The sequence below is a fragment of the Puntigrus tetrazona genome, unplaced genomic scaffold (assembly GCF_018831695.1).
Source record: "Puntigrus tetrazona isolate hp1 unplaced genomic scaffold, ASM1883169v1 S000000746, whole genome shotgun sequence".
Taxonomy (NCBI): domain Eukaryota; kingdom Metazoa; phylum Chordata; class Actinopteri; order Cypriniformes; family Cyprinidae; genus Puntigrus; species Puntigrus tetrazona.
In genome coordinates this window covers 1,277,501-1,290,000 of record NW_025048355.1, presented here as the reverse complement: position 1 = coordinate 1,290,000, position 12,500 = coordinate 1,277,501, and the positions used below count along the sequence as shown (strand labels likewise).

At 39.7% G+C, this 12,500-nt stretch overlaps 1 protein-coding gene across 3 annotated transcripts in view; it reads right to left on the bottom strand.

Annotated features, from left to right (window-relative positions):
* Positions 1–9,020: 9,020 nt before the first annotated feature.
* LOC122335296 (histone deacetylase 9-B) overlaps positions 9,021–12,500 on the bottom strand; it is a 35,640-nt gene continuing 32,160 nt past the window's right edge. For all 3 annotated transcript variants that reach the window (XM_043233124.1, XM_043233123.1, XM_043233122.1), the window contains one exon: positions 9,021–12,500. This exon is cut by the window's right edge and continues 71 nt beyond it. In XM_043233124.1, coding sequence (XP_043089059.1) covers positions 12,308–12,500 — 193 coding nt within the window. In that variant the 3' untranslated portion in view covers positions 9,021–12,307.

Sequence of the window (12,500 nt, the reverse complement as noted above, 5' to 3'; positions counted from 1 at the left end):
TCTAAAGAGCATCTCAAAGAACGAGCGAGAGACGAATGGAATGAAACGCTACCTCGCTGTGGGCTATTTGTGTTAGTAAGTAAGTTAAGTATAACCTCTTTAGCCTCGGCATACCAGGAAAAAAAACTCATTTTTTGATGTGGCTCTTCAATGAAGAAAAGCAAACATGGATGTATTAGAGAGGGCAGAGCAGCGTTGATTCCGAGAGATATGTGCCTAATTAGATTCGTGCCATTTTTTTCAGGCCTTTTATTAAATTATAGAAAGTTTCAACAATATTTTCGTAAACCGAATTCCTCCCTCTTGGGCTTTTAAACATAAGAAACGGGAGACCGTAGACTGATGAAGAATGATACGGGACGCTTTCTTCTTCTTTTTTTATATAGAAAAGAAGTCAAGAGTGAGAGAAATGTCACATAAAGAGGAGAGAGAGGTCGCTCGAAAAATGAAAATTTGTGGAAGATGTCCTTACCCCCAAGCTCAACAATGGATCCTCTGCAGTGAATGGGTGCCGTCAGAATGAGAGTCCGTTATTGCGCGTTATGGACTCTGGGTGTTTTTAAGGTAAAAACGTCTTGATGGTGGATTTGTTTCTCGAGGCATTAACTGATGGACTGGAGTGGCGTGGATTATTGTCCAGCGGTTTGGTTTATTCTGACGGCACCCATTCGCTGCAGAGCATCCGTCCCTGAGTGAGTGATGCAATGCTGCATTTCTCCAAACCTGATTAAGAAACAAACGCATCGACCTCTCGGATGGCCTGAGGGCGATGGTAAAACCGATCTGAATGCACTTTTCTCACTTTTACTCTTTAGCACGAGTTGGTAGTTAGGGCTAACTAGCAACAGTACATAATTGCATGCTAAATAGTAAATGCTCACTGAGTAAAGCGGCGTTAATCGCATACCCGTCCTCAGCCTAAAAGCTCCACTTTTCACCACAATGATGCAACACAACTGTAAAAGGAGCCCCTTTTGCTCATCTTGCACAAAATACCTCGAAATAGCAGTTTATTTCAACATTTGCTCTCCCCGTGAAGTCTCATGCGGTGCACACTGGGAACTGCTAATCCCTCGCCAAGTTATGCCAGCAAAAATGATTTATGCATGCCTCCAGTTCTCGTGCAATAAAAGTAGTTGTGATAAAATGATCAAGAAATGCGTTGCATTAGCTCATTTTAATTCAGCAAAGTAAACTATTCCTGATCTCACTGATGAGGCGTCACCGTGCCGACGGGCTGAGAGGCCGAGGACGTGTTTTTGACGGGATGGGGGGGAGGTGGAAGTGACCTAAACCCGAATGGATGGAGATCTCTTTGGACTGGAGTCTGCCTCCCATCCACAAAACGTCTCTCCATCAAGCAGCAGATAAAACTTTTCTCTTTTGAACTCCGGGAGTGAGTTCCCCTCCTCCAGCCGTCTTATCTCCCATAACTCGAGAGGGAGTGCTGATCCTTGAGAAGGGTTGAGATAACAGCGTGGACCGTAAGAGCAATCAGCCTGACAAACTCATAAACCAGCTCCAGGCTCATTCATCTTTCTACACACGAGCTCCGTGTGTCTGCGTGTTTGCTTCATTGACTGATTTCCACGGTGCGGGACTTTTTTTTAAAAAAAAATTGCATGCCGATATCTTATGAGTCTTGCCAATGCCGCCGTAGAAAAACGCTTCTTGGCAAGACCGTCAAGCTTTAAAATGACAAAAAACTTGACACCCTGATTCACTCGACAAAAACCCAACATTGGCTTTTGGATTATTGCAGAAAATAAGCTCTAGTGGTTATGCCCATCTTCCCAAACGAATGTTTATGCATAAATACAATCAGCAGAAGCAAAAAGCTAACGTCGCGATCATCTGTAAGAGCGTAATCATACACGACGAGGCCGCGAAAGTCTCCTTTAGCCAATTGCTAGCAGCAGCCTTTTTCAAGACGAGAAAAAGCTCTGCGATGTTAATTTTGTATTTTATGTGATAGACTAAAACTATCAAAATACCTCGAGCTTGTGTTAAACACAGACCTTATTTCACTCGTTTAACCAAAAACCCATTCAAACAACCACTGACTTCAAAAAATGCAGCTCGTTTCTGGGCCTGAAATCGTATGTTATCCCCGCGGCGCTCTATCCGAAGCTCTTAATGTGTCCATATAGCGAGCTGGCTAATGCATTTGAAGGAAACCTATCGCCCCCTCGAGTACTGAGCTTCATTACCACCGTTGTAACTCCGTGGGACCACACATCCACAATGAAACACTGTTGAGTCATTCATTTTCATGTTCCCAACTTGCATATCTTGTGTTGGAGCATGACCGAGACGCTTTTAACTTCGATTCTGAGGATTGCATAAAGCCTTCAGACGTCATCGTGCGTTTTGAAGAAGTTGGAAGTAGACGACAAACACTTTTAAGGTGGCCAGCATTGTTTTGGGGGCCTCCTGCGACGGGTTTACATGCACGCAAGGTCTAAACTCCTCCAACCACCTTTTTTTTCACCTTGTTTTCCAACAATTCATTCAAAGCAGTTCTAAGATTCAGTCTCTTTCAAAACCCATTTCAAATGATTAATCGCGTCCAAAAATAAACGTTTTTGCCTGCATAATATATGCGTGCGTGCTGTTTATATTAATTATGTATATATAAACACACACACACATACATTTTACATTTTGAAAATTTCAAATATAATGTATTTACATGTATTTATATTCACAAAATGTATGTTATATTAAAATACATTTTATATATATAAACGTAATCTATTTTTCTGAAATGTATAGATGCATGTGCTTGTATATAGACCTTGAATATGCACAGTATACATGTAAATGTTACATAAACTTAATTGATACGCATGCGATGATTGAAATGATACGCACATTGCCGTAGTTCTGTATTTTAAAGATGACCGGTTGAGGCTGTTTAGAGTTAATAAAATGTTATGCAATGCAACGGAAGTCAAGGTTGTCAGGCAGATAACTTGGAAGTAGCATTTCTAATCGAATGTGCATTAATAAAAGAAACGTTTTATCGCTTAATATCCAACAAATCGGATGGCGAGCCATTAAAAGACATTCAGAGATTTTATGTACTTTCTAAAAACACGCCTACTTTTCAAGAACCAATGGAAATGTCCAGTCTTGTTAGATCACAGAGCTGAAGTGCGTTTTGTGCATGACTTTCATTGCTGAAAAAGTCTCATTTGAAATAGCGCCGTCAGTTGCACCTGCTTCCGCTCAACAAGAAAAAAACGAAACGAAATGTCCTTCGCGGATTCCCACCGTCATTACGAGACTTTTGACAGCTGCTCGCCGGGAATCTCGCGTTTTTTTCCCCCCGATTCATTCATAAACAGCAGAATGTTTTGATTGCTCTCCTTCGGCGGCTGCGGCGGTGTTATTGTAGCCTTTAAAACCTACTTTGATAAAAACTCATGCTGACTTTTTAAAGAATGAACCTGTTAGGCTTCATTACGAGTATTTTCGGTTCTGTCAGTCACTGAAAAAAAGAAGCGGGGAGCAAAAGTTTGCGGTGGTCTGCCCCGAGCGCGTGGCTTATTGCGTCATTTATCCTGTAAAACTCAATTTTCTCCATCCACGTTGAAGCCGTGACTGTTGCCTAACCGAACAAAGCCACGTATTATAGTAGTCTTTCGCTCGCAGCCGTTTTGGACGGCATGAACAATCGGACGGCACCAGACGATCGCGTCGCTTGGCAGGTCCAACAGAAAGGCCTCGCTGGGCCTGCGTTTGAGATCAGGGTGGTCTGTTTTATGCTCTCCGCATCGAGTCTTTCCCTTTAGCCCGCTGCCAGTGCTGTCCCACGCCGCCTGTGCGGTGATAATGTACGGAAAGAATAACAGCCACGATACATTACCGCTTCATAGCCGAACGCCTGCACACGCAGGAACGCTGGAAGAAGAATAATAAACCAGATTCCACATGGCTCATCATCTCTCCAGCGCTCGCCGGTCCACACGATTGGACAGTATCCCTGCTGAAAGGTGAACAACGCAGAGGGGCCACCAAACCATGTTTCACCAACGAACGTTGCGGCCGCTTTTGCTTGCACTGGACTTCAGCCTTAAAGGGACAGGTACGGGACAAAAAACAGAACTTGGCATCAACCGTTTCCAGTTTCGAATTCCTTGGCAGAAAAATAAACAGTTGGCGAATGTTAAAAAAAATTCGCTAAATATCTTACGACCGGTCTAGATCTCCGCGGTGGTCGAGTGGAGGTCAATTCGTGCAAATTAATGCGAAAGTGAATAAGATTTTGCAAAAGTCAGGTGAGGTCATACGAATCAGCCGTCTCTATAAAATATGTATGAATTACTGTAAGATCAGGCTCGAATTTTGAAATATAAACTCAAAATAATTGTAAGTTTATATCTTTTAGTTCCAAAAAGTAAGTTTTTTTTTTTTTTGTAATTTAAAAAAAAAATGCAGTTGTTTATTTATTATTATTATTATTATTATTTATTTTTTGCAGTTGTTTATTTATTTTTATTTTTTTATGATAAAAAATATTCCTAACAAGAGAGAAAAAACCATTACCACAACAAAACAAATAGTTTATCTGGCTTGAATGAGTTTTCAGAGCTTAAAAGGTGTTTGTTCTTCACGAACTATTGCACAGGAGCTAATATGCAATATATTATATTGGAAATTTACTTTAATAGAATTTAGTGATTTAAAAAAAGGTTTTTGTAGTAAACATATTTATTGCAGAAACATTCCTAACAAGCTAAAGTACAACAAAAAAAGTGGAGAGAAATGTTGATCTGTTATTGCATAGTAACAAATTTAGCAAAAAATGATATTGGAAACAACCCACAAATCTGTTTTAATGGTGCCTTTTTGTGCTAATGTTAAATATAACTGAAAACCCAATGAATTTGCGATCATTCAGAAGTTGTGTCAGATCTTTTTTCATGTGTTGTCTGTCGTTTTCACTGAAAGCAACAGTTATGATATTTGTATTGAATTAAACGAAGGTGCATAGAAGACAACTTCAGCTGTCCTAACAATGCTTATTCATAGCTAGCGGCATTTATTTGTAGTTTATTATTTGCTCTCCTAAGTATAGCATGTAGTAAGTTTATCACTTATAGTATAGCTGGAGTGTTTTCACTTTTTAAAGACCGAACAAACCTGTTCTTCGCTCTTTTAGTCATAAAAGAGTCTGAAATCTCTTAAAACACGCCGTGAATCAGCGGCGGTGAACATCACTTTTAAATATATTTCCCCGCGGCCAGCGATGCAGGATTTCTTTCCTGCGTTATGAATCTTCAGGGGCGCATAATTCTCTACATGGGTTTCGGGTGACGTCATGGGAGCCCCGTTTCAAAGCGTCAAGCCAAACCGTTTTAAGCGTTTTGCACTCTTTTATGGCAGTATAATTCTTACCGCAGCATCCCTCCGCTCCTCAAGGTGAGTCTTTGAGCTTTCCGAACGTGTCCATGTCACATATTTTATGCGCGACGCGAATTTATTACCTTCCGCGCCAGGGTTTCTCCGCGGCACGGCTCATGCTGCAAGAATGCGCTTTCCTTTGTGTTTTTTTCTGCTCTCCCCGCCGTCTTGAGCAGAAGAAGGGAATAATAAAGTTCTCGTGGGACCTCCGTGTCAATGCCGTAACGGGGATGAATGTTTTGTTTGCTTAACCATCAGCTCCGCCGCATTTCGACATGCGCGTAAATCAAGTTCATCGAGATTATTTGCCCGCCGGTGGAAGGGGGTACGGTCTCCATAAACCTGCGTTCTCCAAAAAAACGCAGATGTATTGAGGTTTATGGCTTTCGTCGGGTGACACCGGATCAGATGCAGCTACTGTCGTTTTTAAACAGTTTCTTTCTCTGTTGATCTTTGAGCCTCTGGAGTCTCTCGGCGGTGAGTGACGTTGTTTTCGAGTCGATCCGTGCAACATCATTAAACTCAACGACGGGAAGCCGCTCTTCGACCACACGCATCACGAGGGCCTGAAATGCTCCGGAAAGGAAAGGTTATTGGCGCTTTGCTTGCCGGTCCGGTCCGTGCATGTGATCCGGGACGGTCTTGAGCTTTACTTCCACAAATTCCTTCTACATTTCCATTGTTGATGTCTTAAACCAAAAAAAGAGAAAATACTATGCTTCAAAAGTTCGGGTTGCTTTGTAATTGTTGAGAAGTCTTTCTACACCAGTTTTATTCATGATCCAGACAACATTTTATATCATCTGGATCATATATATAGGTTTATATATATATATATATATATAAAACATGTCTTGTGTTGATGTGACGTAAGGTGAATTATTGACTGCCGAAAGCCAAACGCTCAACTGATGTTTAGAAACCAAACACGGCGAGCTCTTCAGCATTTATTAAGTGTCACTTTTGCACACGGTCAATACTTTCGGGCCTCCGCAGTTTGTGGATATATAAATAGACGATGAGCTTTTTCACTGTTTTGCACTGAATTCAGCACGCTATTAAAAATAATGGGGATTTTTTTTGGCATTGATGTTTTATGAAGAACCTTTAACATCCATGGTCACTTTCCAACGAACGAAAGCTTCTTTATAGTTCTTTAGATTAAGTAAATAGTAAAAATGATTGTTACAGTCTTAAAAATGAAAGAGGTTTTTTGTGCCATAGAACCATTTTTGTTCTCCAGAAGTCCTTTCAGTGACCAGCTCTTAAAATAACCATTTTTAATCATCCAAATAGCATTTTTCACTATAAAAAAGCTTTTGTCCAGTAGAAAGTTTCCATAGATGTTAAAGGTTGTTTTTAACCATCGATGACAATCAAGAACCTTGATTTAAAAAAAGTTTTTCAAGTTACTTAAAATACTGGTTAAATACCATTATTATTATTACTGTTATTACTATTACTTACCATTTATTTCTATTGAAAGTGAATGAATATTTGTGATTTAGGGTCACGAATGTGCATGCAACTCAAATGGGGTTTTTTTTGGAAAAGCTGTTGAGGTTTTGTAATGGGGTGAAATCACACCCTCGCTGGTTTCACTCAAATTTGACGAAAACCAACTCGAAGAATCAACCCTGAAGAGTCAGATAGTAAAAAAAAACACCAAACCTTTACTGTAGCTTGTTGATTTGCTAAAATATCAATGAAAAACTTCATTCAGAATGTGTTAAATGTCATTCTTTGTTTACTCGAGTTTCAGTTAAAAAAGGTTGAATATAGTTTTGTCCTTTGCTGTTATGATGTCGTTTATGAAATAATGTTTGTGTGCCTGTGTGCAAAACAACAAACAGACGATATATATATATATATATATATCTATCTCACTGACTGAGTAGATCGGAAGTCATGTAAGTCACAACAGCTCGTGAAAAATCACAGCTACTTCAAGCAGGCTGTGTGCGGTCTACTGTGGATCGACCGCTTTGAAAAACCTGTATGGTATTTACACGGCCCCTGTAAAAAAGATTTGACAGCATGGGACCTTTAAAGATGTACAAACAATGATAAACGCTAGATATTTATATTTGTAGTTGTGCGCGCCTCGTAAAAAGTGTCAAATCAGCCATTTTTGATCAGACGGCCATTTTTTTTTTTCCAGTTTTTATGCAAATAGTGTTTTTTACCATTTTCGGCAAACTGCATTGGAGCCAGTTTGACCCCCAAACCAGCTGTTGAACACAAGGCTTCGTCGCTGCAAAAAAGAGTCTTCTACTCTACCGAAGTGAACATAGATGGCTTACTCAAGGCCTAACACGTTACCTGCGACCAGCACACTGAAGTAGCCCGTGTAGCATTCAATCCGCGGCGCTGGAGTTTGCTTTCACAGCTGGCCGCGGATGCAGGTGGGCCTGTTTTCTCCCGCCGAGCCTCAAGATGAATGGCATACCTCTGCAGGAAGGTGGAGGGCTGTCTAATTGGGGGCGGGGGGAATAATTCCTCTACTTTGAGGCATTTCCTAATCTGTGTATGAACGATGCTCGCCCTTATTTGTGGAGAACCGAGCGGCCCCTCGCTGAAAATAGAGAGCCCGTGTCAAATTGAGGTCTGACCGCAGCGTTTTCCAGAAAATAAGTGTACAAGAGCCCCATGGCAGAAACCGGGACGCTTTCTGAGTCGAGCCGGTCTGAAAGCCAACCGAAGGAAGGAGTCGCTTTACAGCTGCTTGGGAAATGAGCATTTATTTGATAAAGGATGCTAATGTTTCCTTAAATTTGACCTTTTCTAGATGTCAGAAAGTTCAACAGGGTTGTAGGTTTAATGATATAAACCACATTTTACTTTGTTCAATGCAAGCTATTTTTTATGTAATGTAGTAGAAACACTGAAGTAGTATTTTCTTGTAAAACATACCACGATAATCATATTTTTTAGGCTTTACAGTTCCTTTAGAGAGTGTACAACAAAAGTAAACAGTGAAACAACTTTTTTTGTAAAGTTGTTAATTTTTATTTTTTTTTTCTATGAATTTAGTATTAAGCGCATATTTTGAATGTGAAAAGCCCTTTTCTGGATTGCCGGGATCACTAAATGCAGACTGTTTGAAAGCAAACTATTTGTTCAAAATACAGTAAAATTGTGAAATATTTTAACGATGTAAAATATCCATTTTCTATGTTAATGCATGTTAATTAATCTCTCCGATCGAAGCTTTCGAACGCCGATCTGCTGCTCAAGAAACATTTCTGATTATTATCAACGTTGAAAACAGTTGCGCTGTGTGTAATACATTTAATTTTTTAGGACTAGAGAGTTCAAAAGAACAGCGTTTACTTGAGATGGATCTTATAAGTGTCGCTTGTGATCAATTTAATGCATCCATTCGCTTCTGGTGTAGCATGAGTTGAACCTCTAGTAACGCGGATGGTCGTATATCTGCGTCGGCCACGTTCCCTTGATAGCGGCCAGAAGATCACAGCTTCTCTGAAGCACACTTCAAAGGGTCAACCTGATCCCGAGCGCGAGAGGTTAACAGAACCAGAGACGAGAGGAGCTGTGGGAAAAACGCGAGGCGCTCGGACATCAACCAGACGAGTCTGAGGAGCTTCACAGAACTTTTACAAACAGCTTTTATTTTAAAACTATAATGCCAACGTAAACATGACCCTCGACCCGAGGTTTTCCATGCAGTTACTGTTTCAATCTAGCGGAACGGTGGATAATAAACGTTATTTACAGAGCAGTGAAGTAAAAACAGGCTCTCGTTGTACTTTTATGGCCACATGATTAAGAATCCGTCAGTCGTCCGTTGCGTTAGCGTGATCGGTGACGGCGATTCGTTCGTCTGTGCTTCTGTACATCTCGCAGGCCTTCGACACAGTGTATGATCACCAAAACGATATTGCAAAATCACAAAACTTTATACATCTCTGTGCCGCTGGCGTCGTGGACTGAGAAAAACCGCAAAGTTTAGGTGAAACATCAGCGTTTTTCTTCTACAAACGTCACCGTTGGCGATTCACAGCGATACTGATTCTAATGAGACATAAAACACATCTAAACAATAACACTGACTCATCTGAATCACTGAATCAGTGTGGGTTTAACATTTGACTGAATCACTGGGTCATGTGAATCCAGCATTGACTGAATCATGTGAATCAAACACTGACTGAATCATGTGAGTCACGTGAATCAAACACTGACTGAATCATGTGAGTCACGTGAATCAAACACTGACTGAATCGTGTGAGTCACGTGAATCAAACACTGACTGAGTCACGTGAATCAAACACTGACTGAGTCATGTGAATCAAACACTGACTGAGTCACGTGAATCAAACACTGACTGAATCATGTGAGTCACGTGAATCAAACACTGACTGAATCGTGTGAGTCACGTGAATCAAACACTGACTGAATCATGTGAGTCACGTGAATCAAACACTGACTGAGTCATGTGAATCAAACACTGACTGAGTCACGTGAATCAAACACTGACTGAATCATGTGAGTCACGTGAATCAAACACTGACTGAATCGTGTGAGTCACGTGAATCAAACACTGACTGAATCGTGTGAGTCACGTGAATCAAACACTGACTGAATCATGTGAGTCACGTGAATCAAACACTGACTGAGTCATGTGAATCAAACACTGACTGAGTCACGTGAATCAAACACTGACTGAATCATGTGAGTCATGTGAATCAAACACTGACTGAATCGTGTGAGTCACGTGAATCGAACACTGACTGAATCGTGTGAGTCACGTGAATCAAACACTGACTGAATCATGTGAGTCACGTGAATCAAACACTGACTGAATCATGTGAGCCACGTGAATCAAACACTGACTGAATCATGTGAGTCACGTGAATCAAACACTGACTGAATCATATGAGTCATGTGAATCACTGACTGTCCGGACTCCACACGGTACAAACACAGACTCCGTCATGTAAACAAGCGCCGAAGACCCAAGGCCGGATTCATGAAGCAGTCTTGAGAACAATAAAAATCTCTGTAATTGCTATTTTCTTCTTATTTTCAAACTTAATTAAAAAAAATGCAGCTATAAATATTTCGTGTTCAATACAGCTCATAAAGTAAAGAGAACCCTACAACTTGCCTTACGTTTAGAAATTAAATTTCAAATATAAAAAAAAACCCCAAAACAAATCTCACCACTATTGCTAGAGATCAGAGGTATTGCAGTTAAATAAGTAAAACTGCAAAAAAACAAACAAAAATAATAATAACAGTTAAATAAATTCTCTCTCTATATATCTATATATATATAAAATTTATATATATATATATATATATATATATATAAAAACAGTTTTTACAGCAAGTTTCCAAGGCAAGATTGCTGGTAAACTGAAATAAAAATGTAACATAGATTAATAAAAGAAAACCAGAACTTCAACGAATTAAAAAAAACAAAATACAAATATAACAACAAAATATTTAGTGCTACAAACATGACACCAATGACTGATAAAGCCTCAAATCAAGTTAAAAGGGAAACATATTTGTCGTTTTATAATGAACTTTTCCAGCAGCTTAGTTCTCGTGAACCTTTTAAGATTTTTTTACAAACTCTCAAGGAATTTCTTGACGTGTTTCGGTGAATCCGGCCTCTGGGTGACAGCGGTCATGAAACCCATCTCCCCCGTGAGTTTTCGTCTCCGGTCGACCAGCAGAAACGCCAGCGCTTTCACGACCAGGACGTTGTTCGGCTTCGTTAGCTAGCTAGCATCATGTCCCGTGCTCGCCTGAAAGCTCCGGGGTCATCGCTTTTCTTTATTTAGCTTCACACACAACAACAACAACCACCACCACCGAGAGGAGAGATCACAGCAGACCCAGAGGTCAGAGGTCAGAGGTCACGGACAGTGTCACAGTAACAGGGCTGAGGACGGACGCTGGACAGACGAGCGCGTCTCCGCTTTCGCTTTCCTTTCAGTATTTCACTTCACCTTCATCCTTTCTTACTTTCTTGGGCTGAACCTCAAATAAATGTCCGGCTCACATTTCACTGTATTTTGCTTAAAGTAAATGTAACTTCTTTGGTAAGACCCTTTCACGAGTTATTTTTAGTCTTTTTTCCACAGTGCCAGTATTTGCTCTAAAATCAGACTTACTATTATTTTTTGAATTTCATAAATTGTTTTTTTTTATATCTGTTTTTTTTATCTATTACAGTAATTCTTGATGAAATTATTAAGCAATATAAGGGATCTAAAAAATATATTTTATGTTCTTTTTTACATAAATGTAGTTATTTTACTGCATTACGGTACATTTTCTCTTTTAATTTTTTAATTATGCAATGCAAAATGTTATATTATTTGTAGCATTTATCATACATTGGCAGTTTTTTTCTAATTATTTGACTTTGATTAATGCTTCAGTAAACAAAATGTAGTATATTTTACTGTATTACAGTAAACTCTGAACACTTTGCTTTTGAACTTTTAAAAAAATGTGTATTGCCAAATTAATGTAATTATTTGTAGTATTTATTGGAGAATTATTGCTTAAAAAATGTCTTCTTTTCTACATAATGCAACATTAATTTCGCGCTGCATTTTTTCACCACCATTAATTTCTGCTTGCATATTGTTCTTATTTTTACTGTAAAAATAAAAAACCCCGAATCAGAGCATCTTGTTTACCAGTTAAAAACCGCATTATAAAAAACTGTCACAATGCAAAAACACTGTAAAGCTATATTTTCTTTAAGCAAAATATTGTAAACGTTTTATAAAAAAAACCCGAATAACTTTATTTAAATGTGACCTGAGCATTTTTTTGACAAGATTCAGTTTTGTGAGATCGGGCACTTTCTTTCTTTCCTTCTTTCCTTACTTTCGGCATTTCTTTCTGTCTTTCAGACATCGGTCTCCGTCATGTTTTCCAGACAGTGTTCGGCGTGGCTGTGCTCCTGTTCTTCTCCGGTGTGTGTCGGTGTGTCCTCGGGCTCAGTTTTGAGGCGGATGACTCTGGCTTCGCTCGGAGAGTTTCTGGAGCTGCGTATGACTCCAGCGGGGGGCGCTGTGATCTCCTCCTCCTCCTCTTCCTCC